The 22,194-nt window shown below is 42.2% G+C and overlaps 1 protein-coding gene across 5 annotated transcripts in view; it reads left to right on the top strand.

Moving 5' to 3' along the window:
• ZNF236 (zinc finger protein 236) overlaps positions 14,478 to 22,194 on the top strand; it is a 69,411-nt gene continuing 61,694 nt past the window's right edge. For 4 of the 5 annotated variants that reach the window (XM_021386985.1, XM_021386982.1, XM_021386983.1 and 1 more), the window contains exon 1: positions 14,961 to 15,114. In XM_021386985.1, the coding sequence (XP_021242660.1) occupies positions 15,054 to 15,114 (61 nt within the window). In that variant the 5' untranslated portion in view covers positions 14,961 to 15,053. Of the gene's footprint in view, positions 14,932 to 14,960; positions 15,115 to 22,194 lie in introns of those variants that run through there. The other variant, XM_021386984.1, reaches the window with a different exon arrangement.

Genomic DNA, 22,194 nt, shown 5'->3' with positions numbered 1-22,194 from the left:
CCCTGCCTGCACATTGACTCTCTCTCTTTGATTCTTGCCTGGGAAAAGCTGAGTGCATCTCCAAAAAGGGAACCTGGGGCAGAGAGCTGGACTGGCTGGCACCTGAGCTCCCGCTCCTCCAGGCCATACAGGCGCACGCAACTCGAGCCATTTGGCTCTTTATATTCAAACATGGATTTCAAAGGCAGTACAAAGAAAGCAGTGCCTTGTTTCCCCATGGGTAGCATGGGGCGTAGCAGAACTTTTCTACCTTGCGGGGATTGGGAAAGTAACGCTCACATTTCGGAGTCACTCAGGCCATATACTGTGGGAGCTGCACCAAACATGCAGCCAAAGAGATGAAATGTGTTTGGCAGTGCAGACAGGGCAGAAAGAGGGAGGCAGCTATGGATCATTGACTCTCAGGACAGATATACCCTGCCCTACATCCTGAAAGCTTTATGTACACCAGCTGAGCATATAGCTCGGGGCAAGGTGCTCGCAGCTCTGCAGCACAGGAGCAGAGTGGGGCAGGAGCCAGCAGCGGGCTGCGTGCCAGCTGAGTCCCCCAGTGCCAGGGGAATTCTCAGCTGGGAAAGCCTGGCTGCCTGCCGGCCTTCTTCCTCTGCGGCTATATATATATATATATATATGTGCATGTATGTATAGCAGAACTTTAAAAGGAATAATTTTCTTCCATATGTCTTCTGGTTTGACTAAGATTTTTATTTTATATCTGGTCTAGGACAGAATAAACCCACAGCTGCCTGATCTGTGATTACCCTCAGCTTTCATATAGACCAGATTTTTAAGCCACCACGTGGACAAAAAAAATCTCTCTTCTCAGAAAAATGCAGCGTAAATATCATGGTCAGAGTACATATACCTCAGAATAAATACAGGCACTCCAAAGTTTGGCAATAACAGAAAATACTTTTTTGTATGCAGCACAGAAGCAGGTGGCTGAAGATATCCCCTCCTATAGGATAAAACTGACTGTTCGTTCCTTTCTCTACGGAAAACAAAACCAAACCAACCCATTTTACTAGTTACCAGGTGTTTCTCATTTAATTCATTTCATTAACTTCTTATAACTTGTTCAGCCAGCTCTGCAGACAATTGATTTTTATTACTATATGCTTCAGTGCCTTTCTACGCTAGATTTTTCCATTTACAACACAGCTCTACAAATCTCTTTAAAATTATATTGCTTTGTTTCTCTTTTCAGAGTTTAGACTGCCTGTTCAATCGACCCTATTTATTTAGCACAGTCTTCTATAGGGCATATATAACATAATATCAAACATTTACATATATGATTGCTGCTTTCAGAGGTTTGATTTCAAAGTTATCATTAGGGTGCCGCTGCTGGTGAAAACTGCTGACAAGACAGAAAAGCAGCACGATTATGATTTGATAGATAGGAGATGCGAAACAATATTTGGAACATACTTTCCAATAACAAAGCAGCTTTTAATGTACACAACCCAGGATACCACGTGAGAGTTGTTAATCAGATTATTTTCACCTTTAATTGTACAGGTGGAGTTCATACTGACACCTGCTGTTGAGACTGCCTAACTTTTCCCACTATAAAACTATTTTCAATCTCCTTGCCAGTTTAACTCTGTAGGTTGACCTTTGCTGGGTTTGATGCTACTCCGAGGTTTATTTCAAAGGAAAAAAATGAGAGTCCAGTTTTCAGATACGATGTTTTGGAGATTTTCAAGAATGACTCAGTGAGGTAACAGCTTGCTTACTTCATATGGACTCTCTTTCAGTTGCTTCATTTAAATAAAATATCAGTTACCTACATCTCTTGAAACAAGAACTCGAGAGCTGGCAGGAATTCCCTTGGTGAAGTTCTACAGAAAGGCATCCATAGCTGGCCAAGCTATAAGCCTCAGAAAAATCAAGCAGTGCTCACTGATATAAGTGGAGGGGTATTACAGTTTTGTAGCTATCTTCTTTGAAGATTCTGCTTGTATTTACCCCTGATAATTTGCCAGGAGTGAAAAAAGATAGTTGGAGAATATATACATGGACCAATCAGGTAGGATGATGTGGACCAAGGTGTAGCAATGGGGTATATGAAACTGAAGAAGGAAATAAGAGCTTGGTAAAACAAACAATTCTAGTGGGCACTGAAAAAAGAACAAATACACTCATATGTTAATAAAATAAGGGTGAAGTTCTCTGCTGATGACTAAGAGCCCCAGCAGTCAACTCTCCTGAAATATCAGTGTGCAGCTGTTCTCACCTTCCCCAGGAAAAGTCAGCATTGGGTTTCTATGCAGCTCACTATATAACTAGAGCCTCCATCCAGATATATGCTATTACAAAATCATTTGTTCTTCTCATAAAAGTGATATTACTCAGTTCACGTTACGCAGGAATAAATTAAAGCAATAACTCTAAGACACCCTTTGTAAAATAAATATGTTTTAAATTACTGACATTGCTAAAAATGTTACTGCAGAGTCCTCATTTGCTAAGACCTACACATGAAATTATTTGGTTTTTAATTAGGATGATTTTATACTTTATTCTCTCCTCATTCCTCCTCAGTGAATTTGCGATCAGGAAGCTTGGGTTTTAACTCTGCATTTGCCACTGTTTTTCTGTATTGCTTTTGAAAATTCACAATTTCCATCTGCCTCTGCTCTCTACAGCGTTTATAAAACAGACTAAGTGGATGTGACTTACTAGTAACTAACATATAGACCTTTCTGCATATACATTAGCAACGACATTTTGGTCCAGGTCAGCAGCTGCTGAATGTAGCAAAGACTGCAATTAGCAACAGTAAAGGGCAATCCCCAGTATCTGTCTTTGATGAAACACAGCTTGGCATTCGCACTTTCCTTCGCCCGTACTGACAACTCACACAACCCCAACGTTTTATGGTCATCTGCCACCTAAGTAACACTTCGTTAAGTAGAACACCTGCAGTGATTTTAACCACAGCCAAGGTGATTTACCCACTAATGATTCACATTAGGCCAGCAGCTATAATCTTGTTGCCTCAGTCCCACTGTTAAGATGGAAAATAGATGAATATTTGATTTATTTTCCTTATTTAAATAAGGAAGGATATTAAATATTTGTTATGCTGTTAACTGACGTATTTTCAGGCTGATATGTTCTTCAAATTCTGATACCTATAATTATAGAGAATAACTCATTCATTAATAGCAACTCTTTTACGGGTTTTGTTTAGTTCGAGGTTCCAGAAAGGGATCCAAAAGATTAATGTAAAGTTGGACTCTGAAACAAATAAAAAGCTGATTATCATTTGCATTTCATCAAAGTTGTTAAAAGAGAGGAAAAAGAGTATGTAAGAAAAAAAAAAAAACTATTGCACATGTAAGCAAGAGCAATAAAAATAATTGTCACTATTAAAAAATAGTAATTCAGTCCAGTGTTAGGTGCTCAGCTGTGGCCATAGGTCTAGCTGTGTCTCTGAGAACAGAACTGCTGGGCAGCAGTCACCGAGTCTTTGGATGCTTGAATCATAGAATGACATAGGTTGGAAAATACTGCCAAGATCAAGTCCACCCATCCGTCTAACACTACAAGTCTACTGCTAAACCATGTCCCTTAGTACACCGTCCTCACATCTCTTAAATGCCTCCAGGGATGGTGACACAGCCACCTCTCTGGGCAGCCTGTTCCAATGCCTAACCATTCTTTCTGTAAATAAATTCTACCTGGTATCCACTCCCCAGTGGAACAATGAGTGCTATTAAAAGGTATTCTGCTGAGCATCTCAGTGTCTGTAGTTTCTATTTCTGTTGTTTTACCCTTTGACTCTTCATTTGAATCTCTGTTCCTCATTATTTGCTCTCCTTAATAATAATAATATTAGTTTCTTCATGGATCATTTTTTTGTAGCTTGTCCTTTATCATTAAAATAATCTCCTTTCAGCCTAAATAGTTGCAGCTCACTTATTTCTCACACAGAAGTTACTTTACATCTCTGACCACCCTTCTTGCCCTTCCCAAACTTTCTCCACACCCTCGTATTGTTTGAGATGGCAAGGGAGGACTAGGCCAGAACTGCACAACATGTTACAGATGTGGTAAAACCACAGATTTACATAATGGCATAGTGACATTCTCTCTTCTGTTCATTATTCTCCTAATGACTCCGAACATTTGATTTACTCCTTCAATCACTCCTGAACACTGAGTGATGTTTCTGTGTGACTATCTATCATAACTCCCAACTCTCACTCCAGTCAGCTCAGAGCTCATGTAAGTGAGATTAGGATTTCTTCCCCTTATGCACATCACTGTGCAATTACCTGCACTGAATTTCAGCTGTCATTTTATTGCTCAGTCACTAAATTTTACTACCCTGAATAAATTATATAATCAAACTTGATTACCTCATTGCTAATGTGCTTTCCAGTCATTTATGAATATGTTGAACAGCAAAGGTCCTAACACAGATCTTATGGAACCTCGTCCATCATTGCCTTCCACTGTGAATGCAAACCATTTATTTCTGTCTTCCAACCACCTAACCATACATACAAGGATCTTCATTTTCATGAGGTGGTGCTGAGTTTTCCTTGCTGAACTGGATTATACAAATCCAACAGCATGTTTTTTTAATTTTGGATTCAAATTTCAATGCATGTGGATTCATAAGTTTGCTTGCTGAGTGGTGAGTTTCTTAGCATAATTAGGTTATGATTTAAAAAAAATATATAGCACTATATCACCATCAAGAAGGCCTACTTCCTCTTTCATCCTCTTCAAATTGTTCTATTATTACAGTCTTCCATGAATAATCTTTCTCCAGTCAGGCCTCCCATATCTATACATTGTCACTTCTTTCACTTAGGGCCAGACTCACTTCCCCCATCCAGGATCTTAAATTTCAAGAACTTGTATCTGCCACACTTTCTTTGTTAACTGGCAGCCTGCCTTCACTTCCGCTTTGGCTGGTTTCTTTCTGACTGGTGTATCAGAAATCCCATAACTGTATAAGGTTTCATTACAAACTCTCTTCTTCTGCACCTATTGGCTTTCTCACTGCTTTTTAGTTTAAAGGCTCACTCATGATCTTTGTGATTAAAGTGCCCAAAGCCTACTTTCCTTAGAAGAGGTCCATCCCTCTCAAGTGGCCTCACTGTAGTGAGGCAGGTTCCCAGTGCTTGAAAAACCCGACTCCCTGATTTTTGCAGCTATAATATATGGCTGAGGAGATGATGTTTCTGTTTGGCACCAATAGTATTATGCTTGCAAAAAGCACAAAAATAAATACTCTCTAAAACTGGGTTGGTACCATATCTCAATCATGGTCCCCTCCTTCCCGCAAGGATGCTAGCACAACCAAGGGTGACAAGCTGTAGGGAGAGGAAAATCAATAACAGAGGGGTAGGGAGGGAATTTCTGAGTGAAAACAGCCACCAAATGACTCCACAGTGTGCATGTACTACATCCCAAGTACTCTGTAAACCACAGTGCACCTGCACACGAATTAACACTATAAAAATGCAAAACAATTAATTCCCATATATTGTTTGTAATCACAAGTTTTGAAAATTACTAGACTATGAATGCAAATGTTCAGCTAAATACACTGACTTAGGAAATGTCAGGCTTAGGTTTAAAACAGAAATACTATTATCAGATTTTTGTAATAAACACAACACACTTCTGCTTTTTAAGGAATTATAATTGCTTATTTTCCTAATTTTACCTTTCCCCGCAAACACATACATACTTCCTTTTTTTTCCCCTCACTGTGAGTTCATTTATATTAATAAATACCTATATGTGATAGTGCAACACTCTGTCATCAACAAGTAAGAAAAATATATGCTTGTGAAACTATAAAAATCCCTTAGCTACCTATCTCAGTAAATTATGAATAAGCACTGCTTGCATACTGCAGCTAAGATCTCCCGCCTTGCTCAGTAAAGCTGGAAAAATTCATTTTCTAATTTGTTAGGATTAAAATGTTTATCCTAAATTCCTTTTTCAGAGTAACTCCTACAGACAGTGCTGCCAAGTCTGGAAGTTTGCTTCCATTGAAAAAATTTTTGGACAATTCCTGTGCACTTGAGTTGTCAAGCTTCTGCTGCTTGACATCTGACTACACAGCATCTGGATACAAAACAGAGTTCAATAACGTGTCCAAACACAAGACTTCTATTAAAAAAAAAAGAAAGAAAGAAGAAAGAGGAGGAGATAAAAACAAAAGGCAACATAAAATAGAAAACATCAACTTCAGCCTATCATAAGACATCACGACAAGGCAGCATAGAAACAGGAAATTAAATGCCAAATACACAGTAAGGCATCAGTGAACCTAGTAGGTTATGAAGACTCCTCTATTATTACTTGAACACAGAAAGCAAAATTGCAATGACAAAAAGATTTAAATTACACAATGCATGAACAAAAAACACAGGAATCATGTAATTACAAAACAATTCCACGCACAAAGAAAATGTACAGAAAAAGCTTACAGGCTGGAATTTCTGCTAGTACAGATAACATAAACTAAAGTCACACACAAAAAAAAAACCACATGGAACTTAATACAGTAAAGTTTTGGTAAATAACTTTAAACTTATTCAAAGGCAAAAGAGAATCCAAACCCTGTACTATCTAGTGCAGACAATATACTTCAGCATCTCTGCAGCAGAGCTGCTGAAAGATTAGGATGTTATATTTGAAGGACTGGAATGTCTTCCAGGCACATTACACCAACAGGCATAGAGTACCTGCACCACAAGAAGGAAGCAACAAATGCAACAGAAATGACACGCATGTAGTCATGAATCCTCGGACTCATCAATGTCTTGGCAATAACTGAACATTTAGGAAAGCTGGTCAAGTGAATTGTGATGTCCTTGGTCAGTTTCAAAGGCATAACAAGCCTTAAAAACTCAGTGTAGGACCCAACATAGATAACTTTTTTGTAGGGATACATAGCTATCAATTATATCTCCAACATTGGTACAGAACTGTTTTTGTCTTTTAGACAATTGGTTTGGGTAAATCAGTAGCAATAAATAAACATATCTAAGTTTAGCTGCACTTATTAAGAGCCTTTTGGATTTTATGTTCTTACTGGATCTCAGTCTCAGAATACACTAAGATTTTAGCTGTCATACAGTTCTACCACCTCAGTACTACCATATTGCATATCTCAATATTCTAATTTATTTTCTCTCAAAATAGTGAACTGTGCATGCAGCTTTGTAGCCAACAATGAGAATTTCATGGATATTATTCAAGTGGCTAAAGTATTTTCAGTTACCTCTTCAATCATCATTAATTTTTTTAAATAAGTATAACCATTAGATTTTTACCAAGTATTAATTTTTTATCAAAATATTTTCCACTGGAATAGCACTTTCAGAAGCAAGTTGGCAGGGCTGGAAACCCAAGTCCTTTATCCAAACAAAAGCAAACCAAGAAAGAGTAGGTGGCCCCTGTCTTTGATAAATGAACAGAGCATTTCAGCAAAGCTGAAAACATTAATCTTTCTTTGGGAATTAATATATTACTATTGGAAAACTGTTTCTATAGTGAAATTCTTCATACAAAATTTATACTGCAGTTCTTGCAATGCATAATTTCAGCAATTACATACAGGCCAAATATACACCAGGTCTTTCTGTCTTTTGCTATTTTATTAGCATTAAAGAAGACTGCAGCTTTCATTGGCATTTCCACATTACCACAAGTTCTAGTTCAGACTACATCCTACAAGCAAAAAAACTGTCTTCCTGATGCAGCTTATTTCATTTTGGTAATAGCTATAAGTCCTAACTGGATCCACTGCTTTGGGTCCACAGTAGGCAAATGTGCTGGTACAGCTATCAAAAGGCCCCTGTACAGAGGCCTGGCTATCCTGGGTACATAGGATATTGTGCTGGCCCTTATTTCTGTCACCTCTGGCTAAGCAAGTAGTATTTCCATCTCTGAGATTGTTGTGAGTCTTGTGATTTTTTTTTTTCACATACCAGTCCTTAAAGTCAAACTATAATACAAATCCACATTTGTTAGAAGTACATTTCAAGTTCACAAGCATTCAGACATACAAGGGGTAAAAAAAAAAAAAAGAGAAATCAAAAGGCAGAAAGCAAATAAAAAGAAGAACTCCAAAGGTGTTATACTTAAATAAACATAATGATTTTGAATAAACTGTGGAGGGATTCGCCAGCCTGAAATACTACATTCCCACAGCTAACTCAGGGAAAGCACTGTGCTGCTGCTGCCGCTGCTTGGAAAATATGGGTGGAGATTTCTTACATAACCCAGTTCTTTAAAAAGAAAAAAAATAATAATCTTTATAGAGCATATCCTAATCAAAACACTTTCAAAAGGATACATTTGACCAAAGTTTTCCTGGAGAGATTAATGGACTCATACTAACTGAAAATTTGTACTAGAGAGAAATCTTAGTGTCACTGCTAAGTACTATAGTTTCTTAATTCAGCCAGTAATTTTCCGTCTCCTCTGAAAAAGAACAGCTGAAACATGATCTGACACATAGAAATGATCTATTCAAATTAATCAAATCCAAATTGAAGTTAGGCAGCATGCAAATTTTAGTCCAAACAGTTCAAGTGCAGCAAAGCCATAAGCAACTGGAGATAGTGTGTTACAATGGTAAAAGATCTGACTACTGTCACAGTAAACAGCACTCTACTTCATAAATAGCATTACTGAGATGTTTCACCAGATTTCATGTTTGCCTTAAAATTTAGTAAAACCTAGAATTCAATTTGTTCTGTGGACTTGCGTCAACCTCGTGCTTCTTGTAGCTATATTCTTCATTTGCAGACAAAAAGCAAGCATAACTTTGTGTGTGTGTGTGTAATTTAAGGTCTGACACTGTAGCTGCTTTCCTGCCTAGAAATTAGCAACAGCAGATAAAATTCACGATGGAAGGAGTTAAAGGCCAACCATCTGACTAGCACTCTCCCTGTATTACATTACAGATTCCCTCCGGGGAACAGACCCGTGTTTCCTTTGCATGGAAAGCAGAGCGTGACTAATGGTCTGCTAGGCTCTCACCTGAAAAGGCACTGGGTTGTAACACTAAGGCACACCCAAAACCTGAAAGTTCTATGCAGCACCTCCAGGACAATGCAACAGACTTTAAAGAGAAACTGCTGTAGGTTATTTTCTTTACAAAATACAACATTTTTAAAATACATTGAAATACCAGCATTTCTCCAAACAGATTCACTCAACAAGCAGAGCAACAGTTTTAGCTATGCATTAAGTGCCTTTCTTCCAGGAGCTGCAAAGTGCAGCTGAAAAATATGTCAATCACACAGACAAAGAATGTAAATCACACAGATTAAATAGCTTCGATAGACTGAAAATGGCTGTAAATTTAAAGACAGTATTTTAGACATCTGAGCACTTCCTTATTAATAAAAAGTTATTTTTATATGCTCTTCAACATCTGTTCCATATACTCTTCATAAAAGTGTTACTTTCGTCTTCCAACACCACAGGCTCCTTGAAGGTCTGAAGCAAAAATTGATGTCTCTGCAACTCTTATGCAAAGCTAATTTTGTAAGGAATGAAAGTGGTGCCGAACACTGATATGCACTGACAAACATATCACATAAATTTGGGACACACAGACTTTTGTGGTATAAAATTAACCCTGATTGTATGTACTACTGCTGAACACTGGAAGACATGCAGGGAACAATAACCCTGAAAAGCCAAAACAGAAACTGAAGTCGCCTTTTGCATTAGAATTGAAAAATGGCATACAGTTTTCATTAATATCAGTCCAGACAGAAGGCGCTACACATACTAGCCTGCTTGTTTCCCTGTGAAGTAGAATCATAGAATCATACAATTGATCACGTTGGAAAAGACCTTCAAGATCATCAAGTCCAGCTGCAACCTATCCATACTACCCTAACTCTAACAACCCACCACTAAATCATGTCCCTGAGCACCACATCCAAACGGTTTTTAAACACATTCACGGGTGGTGACTCAACCACCTCCCTGGGGAGCCTGTTCCAGTGCTTAACAATCCTTTCTGGAAAGAAGTTTTTCCTGATACCCAACCTAAACCTCCCCTGGCACAACTTGAGGCCTTTTCCCCTTGTCCTGTCACCTGTGAGAAGAGACCAGCCCCACTCTCACTGCAACCACCTTTCAGGTATTTGAAGAGAGCAATGAGGTCTCCCCTCAGCTTCCTCTTCCCCAGACTAAACAGCCCCAGCTCCTTTAGTCTGTCTTCACAGGGCATATTCTGCAAGCCCTTCACAAGCCTTGTTGCCCTTCTTTGGACCTGCTCCAGCACCTCAATGTCCTTTCTGTACTGAAGTGCCTAAAACTGAACACAGTACTCGAGATGGGGCCTCATCAGTGCCAAGTACAGGGGCAGGATGACTTCCCTAGTCCTGCTCACCACACCATTCCTGATACAAGCCAGGATGCCACTGGCCTTCTGGGCCACCTGGGCACACTGCTGGCTCATATTCAGCTGACTGTCCATCAGCACACCAAGGTCCCTTTCTGTCAGGCAGCTTTCCAGCCACTCCTCCCCTAGCCTGTAGGGTTGCCTGGGGTTGTTGTGACCAAAGTGTAGGACCCGACACTCAGCCCTGTTGAAATTCATACGGTTTACCTTGGCCCATCGATGCAGTCTATCCAGGTCCCTCTGTAGTGCCTTTCTACCCTCTGGCAGATCAACACTCCCTCCCAACTTGGTGTCGTCTGCAAACTTACTGAGGGTGCACTCAATCCCCTCATCAAGATCACTGATAAAGCATTGATAAAGATGTTGAACAGAAGAGGCCCCAGCACCAAGCCCTTGGGGACCCTGCTTGTGACTGGCTGCCAACTGGATTTAACTCCATTGACCACAACTCTCTGGGCCCGGCCATCCAGCCAGTGTTTCACCCAGCAGAGCATATGCCCATCCAAACCATGGGCAGCCAGCTTCTCCACAAGGATGCTGTGGGGGACAGTGTCAAAGACCTTACTGAAGTCCAGGTAGACCACATCAACAGCCTTGCCTTCATCCACTAAGCACTTGTCATAGAATGAAATCAGGTTTGTCAAACAGGATCTACCATTCATAAACCCATGATGACTGGGCCTGATCCCCGGTTGACCTTTAACTGATCCACAATGTATCCTGAGATTATCCCTTCCATAACCTTGCCTGGCACCGAGGTGAGACTGATAGGTCTATAGCTACCAGGATCATCTTTCCAGCCCTTCTTGCAGATGGGAGTCACATTTGCTAGTCTCCAACCAACCAGGACATTCCCTGTTAGCCAGGACTGTTGAAAGATGATGGAGAGCGGCCTGGCAACCACATCTGCCAACTCCCTCAGCACTCTAGGGTGCAATCCATCTGGCCCCATGGACTTGTGAGTGTCCAGCTTTTGGAGCAGATCCAAAACCACCTCATCATGGATTGTGCATGGCCTATTCTGTCCCCCATCCCCATCTGCTGGCTCAAGGGGCTGTGTGCCCAGGGCGCAACTAGTCTTACTATTAAAGCCTGAGGCAAAGAAGGCATTAAGTACCTCAGCCTTATCCTGATCCTTGGTCACTGTGTTGTCCTCAGTGTCCAACAAGGGATGGAGATTCTCCCTAGCCCTCCTTTTACTGTTGATATATTTATAGAAATATTTATTGTTGTTCTTCAGCTTAGTGGCCAAGTTCAGTTCTAGCTGGGCTTTGGCTTTTCTAATTTTCTCCCTGCACAGCTTCACTACATACTGCTAATCCTCATAAGTTGCTTGCCCCCTCTTCCAAAGACCATAAACTTTCCTTTTGTTCCTGAGTTCCAGTTTAAGGTCTCTGTTCAGCCAGACCAGTCTTCTACGCCGATGGCTCATCTTCCATGACTTGGGGATGGTCAGCTCCTGCACCATTAAATTACTTCCTTGAAGTATTCCCAGCCGTCCTGGGCTCCCGTGCCCTCCAGAACTACCTCCCAAGGGACTCTCTCAACCATGCTCTGAAAGAGGCCAAAGTCTGCCCTTCGGAAGTCCAAGGTTGCAGTTTTGCTGACTCCACTCTGAGGTTCAACAAAGATTGAGAAGTCTATTATTTCATGATCACTTTGCCCCAGACGGCCTCCAACCTTTACATCCCCCACAAGGCCTTCTCTGTTAACAAACAGCAGGTCCAGGATTTTGCTTCCCCTTGTTGGCTCCTTCACCAGCTGTGTCAGGAAGTTGTCTCCCATACACTCTAGGAACTTCTGGGACTGTTCCCTTTCTGCTATATTATAATTCCAGCAGATGTCTGGGAAGTTGAAGTCCCCCAAAGTATGTTATCCCACAAAGTATGTTATCCACCACTTCGTCCTGGTTGGGTGGCCTGTAGCAGACTCCCATGATTATGTCAGTCTTATTGGCCTTCGCTTTTATCCTAACCCATAAGCTCTCAACCCTATCATCACCATCATTAATTTCCATACATTTGTATTCTTTCTTAACATAGAGGGCTACACCACCACCTTTCCTGTCTTGCCTATCTCTTTTGAAAAGTTGGTAGCCATCAATCACAGTATTCCAGCTGTGTATGTCATTCCACCACATTTCCATGATGGCAACTATATCGTAATTTTCTGACCGCACAATGGCCTCTAACTCCTCCTGTTTGTTACCCATGCTGCATGCATTGGTGTAGATGCACCTGAGCTGGGCTACCTTATGAGTGGGAGAAGCCCTAATACCCTCTTGACCATGCTCACATGTTTCCATAGCCACCAACCTCCCATCATCCCTTGTGTTCTTCCTACAAAAAAGTGTGTCGTCCTCCTCCTTCACCCCAGAAGACTGTGGGATCTTACTAGCACAAGCCCCTCCCACAAGCACTGGCTCATTACATACAGGCTCCTTACTAGTGACCCCGGTTTCACCCCCACCCCCCGTCATACCTAGTTTAAAGCCCACACCAGTACACACCAGTTTCATGCAAAACTGGAACAGAACTCACAATTCAAAGCGCCTGATCCTAATGCAGAGGTCACATAAAATACAGATAATCCTACAGTTAAATTAGAACAGAAAAATAACTAATAGTTAGAATAACGAGCTTGTGCAGTGGGTTTTTATGATAGCAATTCAGTTGGGTTTCCTTGTTTCAGAATCTTGTCTTAGGGTCTAACGGAAATCTTGTGAACAGATGCTGCCTTATCCCGTGGAATTGTAGGCTGTATTTAACTGCTGAAACGACCAACAACAGTAACAACGTTCAGCACAGAACAAGCCTACCACCACCAGAGGCCACTGCTGCACTTCGCCTTTTCTCTGTGAGCAGCTCCCCTCTTAGCAAGCAGACAGCTCCAAGGAGCCCCAGGCAAGAGTCACAGCAGTTGCAAACCTCGTTTTCCCTATCTACGCATCAATGCTGCACTTCTGCAAAGAAAATTAAATACAGTACTTTTTTTTTTTTTTTTTTACTGGCAGACAGAAGAGAAATTTTCTAAATACACTTATCCAATCTCAGCCTTCAGGAAGAAATAAAACCTTGCATTCCAAAATCCTGATTTCACTCCTTGATATGATTAAATTTGCTAGCTAAAGGCAAGTATTTAAATGTAATTTAATGAGATGTTTGAAAAACATTTAATTAATTACTGATGAAAAACAGCTCCATACTTTTTCAACAGAAAATGATAAAAGAATTAAGAAGGAGTTATCAGTACTTGATGATGAAAAAAAACCAGTAAATAATATTTTTGTTGCTATAGTTTACAGGTATCAGTATCTGGCCTGCTATTTAATTTTGATCAGTGATTTGAAGTATACATTTAATTCTATTTCCAGACAAATACTGAAATACAGAAAATGATATAAAAGCAAAAAAGCGATGAAGAAAGGGCCATCGAACTTGCTTGATTAACTAGGCCTGTGCAATATTAAATGCATTTTAACAGAGGCTACTGAAACACTATATGGGCTGAAATAAAGGAAACAGCCATACGCTGGCCATATGGGGTAGGGGGAGGAAAAGAGGGATATCTTAGAATGCAACGAGAAGAATTTGAGCATCTCAACAGCTGAGCAACTCAATGATTCCAGGGAAAAGCCAATCCTGAATCCACTGTTGGGCAAAAAGACTGAGCAGCCTTAAAATAAAAATTAGCTTTATCACTGTAGGCAGCATCCTCATAGCAGTTCCCTTTATACAGAAATCACAGAATGGTTTGTGTTGGAAGGGACCTCAAAGCCCACCCAGCCCCACCCCCTGCCGTGGGCAGGGCTGCCCCCCACCAGCTCAGGCTGCCCAGGGCCCCATCCAACCTGGCCTTGAGCGCCTCCAGCAATGGGGCACCCACAGCTTCTCTGGGCAGCCTGTGCCAGGGCCCCACAACCTTCTGAGCAAAAACACACCCATTTTGAATACGTGAAATTAAAAGGCGCAGACGGAAAATCTAGCTCAGAAAGGCTTAGAATTTTAGATAGGCCAAGTTATTTGGATAATGAAAAAAGCCTAATGAAGTGACCCTTCAAAAGCAGGCGCTGAAAGTTTTGAATTTATTAAGAAAAGGCAAGATAGAAATGTCAATTTAAAAATGGAAGCTTTGTGAATTCGAACAGGGAGTACAGCAGTTCCATTGGAAGCAGTGAGCTAGAAAGAGATACCGCTAAAGCATGACCCCTCTGACTGAAATACCACGGGCCGGGCACGCCCAGACCTCATGGGCCAAACCCGGACCTGCTAGACCCCTACTCCTACCCGCTACGCATGCGCCCCCCTCCCGCCGCAAGCTTCACTCTCCGCGCATGCGCACCCCGCTCCCCTTTCCCTCCCTCAGCGCGCCGGCGCCGCTCGGCCTCGCCGTGAGTGCGCTTTTTCCCTTCTCTCCATTTCCCAACGCAGCACTTCCCCAGCGGGCCCGTGTGCGCCTGCGCTGCTCGCCCGCCTCGTGTGCTCCCAGGGCGCCGAGTCCCCGCGGTCGGCGCGCAGGGTCGGGTCCGTTCTTTTCTTCCCCGCCCCCTCCTCCTTCTTCCGCCAACCGTCGCTGCGCGGCTCTCTCTCTCTGTGTGTGTGTGTGCGTGCGCGCTGGGGGGGGCGGGGGGAGGGAGGGGGCCGCCATGCCGAGGGGGCGGCCTCCCAGCGCCAGCGGGGACAGCGGCACGGCCGGCGCCCGGGCAGGTAAACGGCGCGGGTGGGTAGAGCGGGGCGCGGCCGGGAGCAGCGAGGCGAGGGGAAACCTCCGCGGGCTGCGCATATAGTCCCCGGATATGGCGAGGGGGGGGAAGGCCGGGTCTATTGTGCGGGTGTATGGGCGAGAGGGGAGGGGAAGGAGGCAGCGCGGCCCGGCCCTGCGGAATGATACGGAGGCGGCGGAGCCGTGGCCTGGCGCCGGGCGGGAGGCAGGGCCTGGGCCTCGCTCTGCCTGCCCGAGCCTCGGGAGGAGCGAGCAGGGCGGGGGCCCTTTCTCGCTTGGAGTGCGTGGGGAGAGCTGAGGGAGGGCTACGGGCGGCTTCCCGTCCTTTTCAGTCCCGGAAAGGCTTTTTTTTTTTTTTAGGCTTTAACGTTTTTATTTGTGTTTTTATGCATTAAAACAGATCTGCTGTGTTCCCAAACAAGTATGAGTTTGTCTCACGCTTTCTGTCGTTTCTTGCTTGTTTTACTGCCGTATGAACGCCCCGGGGCAGGCTCGGTTTGGTGGGCTCGGGTTTCTGACAGCGCCTCCGGGCTGAGCGCTGTGATTCTGTGGGGCCTTTGTGTGGCGCATCCTGCCCCTGTTGTGGGGTCCTTCCGTGCTCTGTGAATCAGACCCACAAAGGGCTGGCAGTTAGAAGCCCTCTTCTGTGACTTCTCGTCCTGCACAAGCACGTAGCTGTTAAGGGTTTTTTTCAGTTAGGATAGGAAAAAAAATTATAAAGCATCATTCACATGCCATGTTATCTCAGTCGTGAGGAGTTGGCTAATTAATGTTTGCAGCATATTTTTAAAATGTCGGGTTCTCTGAGCGCATGCAGATGAGCTCTGGCTCTTCAAGAGGAATGTATGGGTAAGCCTTCTGCCTGGAATCCTTTCTGTAGAACTGAAATGTGCTGGCAGGCAAAGAAAAACCAACCAAAACTGTACCGTTATATGACTGACTGGGTAAAATGTTTTCTCCTAAGGAGAAACTGAACAGTCCACAGGTTCCTATTAGAAGATTTTACTTTATTTTTTCTGTTGTTGTCACACTAAAAGTAGGAACGTAAAGAACTCAAAGAGCTTTGGCTTCTATGAGTTTTAGAAGTTGAGATTTTCTTAAAGTTAATTTTAACTAGAATGGCAGCTTAATTCTTTCGTGTCTCTTTGTGTGGGTATGCTTTGAACTGTGTGCACGTGAGCTCCTGCAGTGATGGCACGGGGTGTGGATGGGGAACGGTTGAGCCTGAGACAACCCATCAAGAACCAGCACCTCATGGCTGTACTTACCTTGCTCACAACTGAGCCCTGATGTTAGGCCTTTCCTATAATAAGATGTGTGGCTGTAAGCAGCTGCTGAATTGATATCTAGTCCAATCATACTTTGTGCTTTTAATCTTTTAAAAATGTTTAGAAGGAACTTGCTAATTTGTTAATGAGGTTATTTCATGGGCTTGTTTGCAGATAGCAGTTCAGAATTGCAGGGTCTGGGGCTCCCACAGGGATTCAGAAAGGTTTGTAGTTGCAAGGACTGCCCCACATAAGCAAATATTCTTCATTCTGGAGACCTCAGCAGTCAGCAAGAACCAGCAATATCAGTGTTGTCTACCATAGTATGTTTTTCTACCTTTACGTTTTGCTGAAAAAAAAAAGTATGAAGAAACTCGCTAAACAGGACAGTTTGAATTAAGGGAAACAACGTTCCCATGAAATTTTGCTCCTTGTCCAACTCAGGTACAGGCTGACAGACTTGGAAAACTGGTTGTGAGTCCCACAGGCTTCCAGTTGAGTGGGAGAAATTTTATTAGGAAAGCAGCTGTTTGCAAAATAGATGTCATGTCTTTTGCTTAGGAAACTGTACGTGTGTAGGTTTTGTTCCTTGTCAGTGTTGCCCAAAGAATTCTTACCCCTGGTACATGAGTGTTTTTCCTGAAAGAGAGAAGCTGTAGTTGTGCAGTCTGTATGGCAATATTGCAAGGAAGTGAAGGTGGATCAGTCATGCTTCATTGTGCAACTTCTCGGATTACTTTGACTGCCATGGATGTTGAACATTAGCCATGCTCTTTGCTCTAGGAAAACTAGAGGTGATAAATGGAAATGTGAACTCTGTGCAGAAATAGTCAAAATAATATCTTGACCTTGGTGGCTGCTGTTCTAAACCAACTTTTTTGTTTGTATTAGTAATGTTTTCCCTGATGTATCTTGTGATTAGTATTTTTTTAAAGTTTTTATTTCTTAAGTTAATCGAACTGTTCAAATTAACTTCCCATTTGAGGTTAGTGAAGTATAGAAAACGGTTTTCAAGAAACTTCAAGAGTGAATTTGCTGTGATGTGAGCAGTAGTTATATAGCAAATCCTAACACAGAGGAATGGCAGGACTTGGCTTTTGCTCTTCTGAAAATTTCAGGATGAGATCTTGAATGTATTTGAAGCAAGAATAATGCATTGGAAAATATGCTTCTCTATGTAGATCTTTCTAAAGAAAGCATGAACAGCTCAGTGTATAACTGGTATTAGCGCGGTAGTAACACATTCACAGAAGTTCTCATGACGTAGCCTCTAACCTGAGAAAGAAATTAGGAAAGAATTACGTGTGTGGCTGCTGTAGTTCTAGGTAACCCCCATCGCAGGGTTTGGACTGCTGGAGTTGTAGGTTGTGTGAATTTGCTAGATTGCTGAGCAAATTACTTAGTTCATTCTTAAGTTTCTGTTGACGGTATAGTGCCTGGACATAGGTAGGGGTCAAGGTCCAAATCTTGTAAAAGCAAACCTCTGAAAAGCTCTAGCTTGGTGTCAAATGCACAGCTGTCCAAAAAATGTAATTTCTATTCTAGAGTATTGAGCAATAAATGTAGCAATATTTACCTGAATGTCTAATGAAGGTATCAAGTTTGGTTAAGGAAATGCCAATTTTCATGTACCTGTGTAGGTTAGGGTGATGTGGATGGGCTATTCATGTGGTCAGTTTCACCTTGGCCTGCAAAAACTAATTTCCCTCTCTTCTCTGCAGGATAGAAATAGAAGAACAAAAGTGAGAAAAAGCTTGTGGTTTGAGATAAGGATACACTGATAAGTGAAGGAAGGTGTAAAAAAAGGAGGGGGGGGGGAAAAGCCATGAAAGGCAGTCACTTACCGCCTCTCACAAGCAGACTGACGCTCAGCTACCTTGGAAGGACTTCCCAGAGTTGTTTTTTGCTGAGCATGCTTTTGGATGGCATGGCCATCCCCTCGGCAGCTGTCCCCCCGTGGCCTCCTGTTCACTGGGAGTGCAGAGTGAGAAGCAGGCTGCATTCATGCTCTACAAGCAGTGTGCAGGAGGAACGAAACATTGGTGTGTAATAAGCACTGTTTTTCTCACCAGTCTAAAACATGGCGCTCTACAGGCTATGACAGAATTAGCTCTATCCCAGCAGATCCAAAGCAGTCTAGGTTGCATCGAACCAGATACAGTGGAGCTGTTCGTTCTGTGTCCTGCTCATCTCCTCTGCTACCTGCAGAGTGGTGATGAAACTTGGGGGAGGCTTTGGTGCTCCAGAGAGGAATGTGGCTGCTTTGTGCTAACAAACACTTAGGACAGCTGCCATCTGGACATCCTTCTCAGCAGTGTGCTTCTGGGAGCTAAATGTCTGTACTGGTACTGCTTAAATTCTAACTTGAATATTGACCAAAATAATGAGAGCTACCTTATTTTTTAAATATGTATTAGCAGGTCTTTATTAATCTCTGTGTTTTGGTCCAGTGCGTGGACTGAGAGTTGAGTCTTCCCCCACTCCTCTCATCAGAAGGCAGACTGTTTTTGTTTAAGAAAGTGCTGAGTTAAATTTAAACAAATCTGATTCTTTCATGATTGCAGAGCGAAGCAAAATGTTTTCATGATTCGTATATCATTATTCATTATCGTGATTTCTGGTGTGGTATGAGGAAACATCAATATTGCCATCCCTGCCATCTTGTTCTAGCACTTTTTTTTTTTTCAAATTCATAAATTAGGTAATAGGTTTTGATAGAGTCAGACCCTTGCATCCCTAGACTTGCCAGCTGCCAGGTAACTTCAGTTATCATCACCGAATTCCAGGAGCTGCGTTGCATGGAATTGTCCTCTCAGCCTGATGCTGGTAGGCTGTGAGAGATGTAATAAGGCTATGCCACGTTTACAGCTGAATGAGCCCATCTGCGCCTTGCAGATACTGCCATGAGGCACAGTGCTGCTTACGTATGGAAGAAATGTTCGGGAGTGCTCTAATTCTGTCTTCCTCCATCTGCACTGAGGTGGTATCAGTGGCTTAGGGCAGAGGGCACCTGCCTACTGACTTGCATCCTGAGGTTAGTTGTTCAGAAGGCTGTGTCACAGAGATCTGTATCTGAGCTGACCCAAAACTTAATGGCTGATGCTCCATGAGGGACAAAGCATTTCCAAATAACTTGAAGGCAGTAGCATTCAGAGTGCTCAAATGGAATCACAGAATCCTTGGAGTTGGAAGGTACCTCTGAAGGCCATCTAGTCCAGCTTCTCTGCAGTGAACAGGGATGCCACAGCTAGATCATGTTGCCCAGGGCTTTATCCAGCCTCACATTTAAAGTCTCCGGGGATGGGGCATCAACTACAACACTAGGTATAACCTGTTCCAGTGCCTCACCACCCTCACTGTAAAAGATTTTTTCTTTTTATCTAAGCTACATCTGCTGTCTTTGAGCTTGAAACCATTTCCCCTTGTTCTGTCACCACAGACCCTGCTAAAGAGTCTGTCCCCTTCTGTCCTGCAGCTGCCCTTTAGATACTGAAAGGTTGCAGTCAGGTAACCTCACAGCCTTCTGTTCCATCTTTAAGTCCGTCTTTAAGCTAAGTGCTTGCTATCTTTGATACTTTCCAAGTCTGTGTTTTGTTTTTTTTTTTTTTTTTTCCATACCATTGCACTGTGGACAAAGTGCAAGAATACAAACTGAAGTCTTTGTTTGGCAGTGCATAATGAGCTAACTGCTTCCTGTTCAGTTTAATTGTACTGATGTATCACTGTCTGTCTCAAATTATGATGTAATAGAGTTGATTTATGTTATCACTGGAGGAACATTAAAATCGCATTCGTGCACCAAAGCTTTTGTGCAGTTTCCATACAGTTAGTGTTAATAAGTGACAGTGGTTTAAACTTCACTCTTGCTCAGTGAGGTTTATCAGGCTAAACTTGAGCATAGGAAGTTCTGCAGCAGTGTGCAAAGGAACTTCTTCATAGTGAGGGTGACAGAGTGCTGGAACAGGCTGCCTGGGGAGGCTGGGAATTCTCCTCTGGAGATATTCAAGATCCACTTGGATGCCCTCCTGTGCAGCCTGCTGTAGGGAGCTTGCTTTGGCAGGGGGCTTGGACTCAATGATCTGTAGAGGCCCCTTCCAACCCTTCCAATTCTGTGATTCTGTGATCATTTGTTGAAGTATGCAGACCTGAAAGCAACATTTGTTTTTCAGGGGATTTGTTAGTCTGACGTTCACTTCGTGCCTTCTGTGTGTATGTGTTTATGTTTATGGGACATCAGCAAATAGCATCACTCTAGCAAGAGAATGCCACATTTTCATGTTGTTTTTTTTTCTTTTAATTGAAGTAATATGCTTAGTAAGTTAACCTGTTGCCTGTAATATATTCAAAAAATCAAACTTAATTATTTGTTGTTGAGTAGAATAGTGTTCTCGTATCTTTGTTAGCAGACAGCAGAATTGTGTTGTCATCTGGACAGAGTATACCTAAGACAAACAGATGGCTTAATCTGTGTACCCAATATTTACATTTTTCTGGGAGCTTAGGCACCATATTGAGTATTTATGATAGAGCTGCTAATTGTGACAATCAGATGCTTTATTATCTGCATCAGTATTTGTAATTTTGTTTCCCCTTGGTAAGCAGGGAACTCTTATCTGTATGCTATTGCTGACTCGCTGAATTCGCATCATCACCGTTTTTGGGGTCTTCAAAACTATTGGCCATTAAATAAGGTTAAGTAATTTTCAGCGTTGGGCTTGTTTCATGGTCCATGATGCATCCAAAAGCATTGCTTCTTTGAAATAAGTAACCATGATAACACACCTGGGTTTTATTGCTAATTTCCCTGAAATACGGTAAAGCAGATTAATACTTTGACTTGTTGTGAGAGTGAGTCACCAACGTGAATACTGTCTGTATCTGGTTATTAATTCTTCTCACTAAAAGTTGTCAAGCTGTTACTTCATTTTCATACCTAAATGCCAGCAGGCCCAAACCACACCTGGAGTCCGTGCTGCCTGCCTGCCTGAAAAGTTACGACCTCACTTGTTACTTCTTTTATTGACAATGTCTTTTCTGTTTTTGTCTTCCCAATCCTAAATACATAACGTTTTGTCCTTGCTGTTCTCAAATTTCTGGATTTCTGTGGGGATATTGTTCTGAATGCTTTCCTTATTACTAGAAGAATGAAATGAAAAGTCACTACCTGCATTTTTAATAGAAAGGAGCTATGTGGCTCTTAGAAATACCCTGTGTTTGGCTGGTAATAGAGACCAAACTGGGTTTAGTGACAATATAAGTGGAAAAAAGATTATAATAATTTCATCTTTCTCTTAAGCTATTTCAGGCAGAGTGATAAGGAAGAAATGAATTTGTTCTAATTCTAATCTGCATTAGATCTCAGTCCTGCCCTTTGAATAGAAGTGAAACAATTGAACTTTCAAAGTTCTTCTAAGTCCAAATGGGGCTGTTTTTCTGCTTATACTGGCTGTAACTACTTAGAGCAGCATTCATCTTATCTTCAGTAGTTGAGATGTCTGGAATCTAAACTAAATTTGTTTGCTACACCTTATCCCTGGGGCCCTCTGGTGCATTTCTGGAGTAGGAGCCCTCTGCCAAGCAGCCTCCTTCGAGTGTATTTGTACAGTCCAGTCGCTGAGTCTCAGGCCCAGTCCTGATTCCTCGGACTTCTTCCTTTTGCTTTTTGGGGCGCCAGCTATGAAAGACACAATCTTATGATTGTAAGATCTGGCTTTGCAGAGGGTCACAAAGGTTTCCTTTGAAAGAGAGAGGCTTAAGATGTTACACATGTAGCACTGAATTTTCCAAGTGCGTGCC

The sequence above is a fragment of the Numida meleagris genome, chromosome 2 (genome assembly GCF_002078875.1).
Source record: "Numida meleagris isolate 19003 breed g44 Domestic line chromosome 2, NumMel1.0, whole genome shotgun sequence".
In the NCBI taxonomy this organism is placed as follows: Eukaryota; Metazoa; Chordata; class Aves; order Galliformes; family Numididae; genus Numida; species Numida meleagris.
Note: the sequence above shows the minus strand (reverse complement) of the source record. Positions and strands in the feature narration are given on the sequence as shown.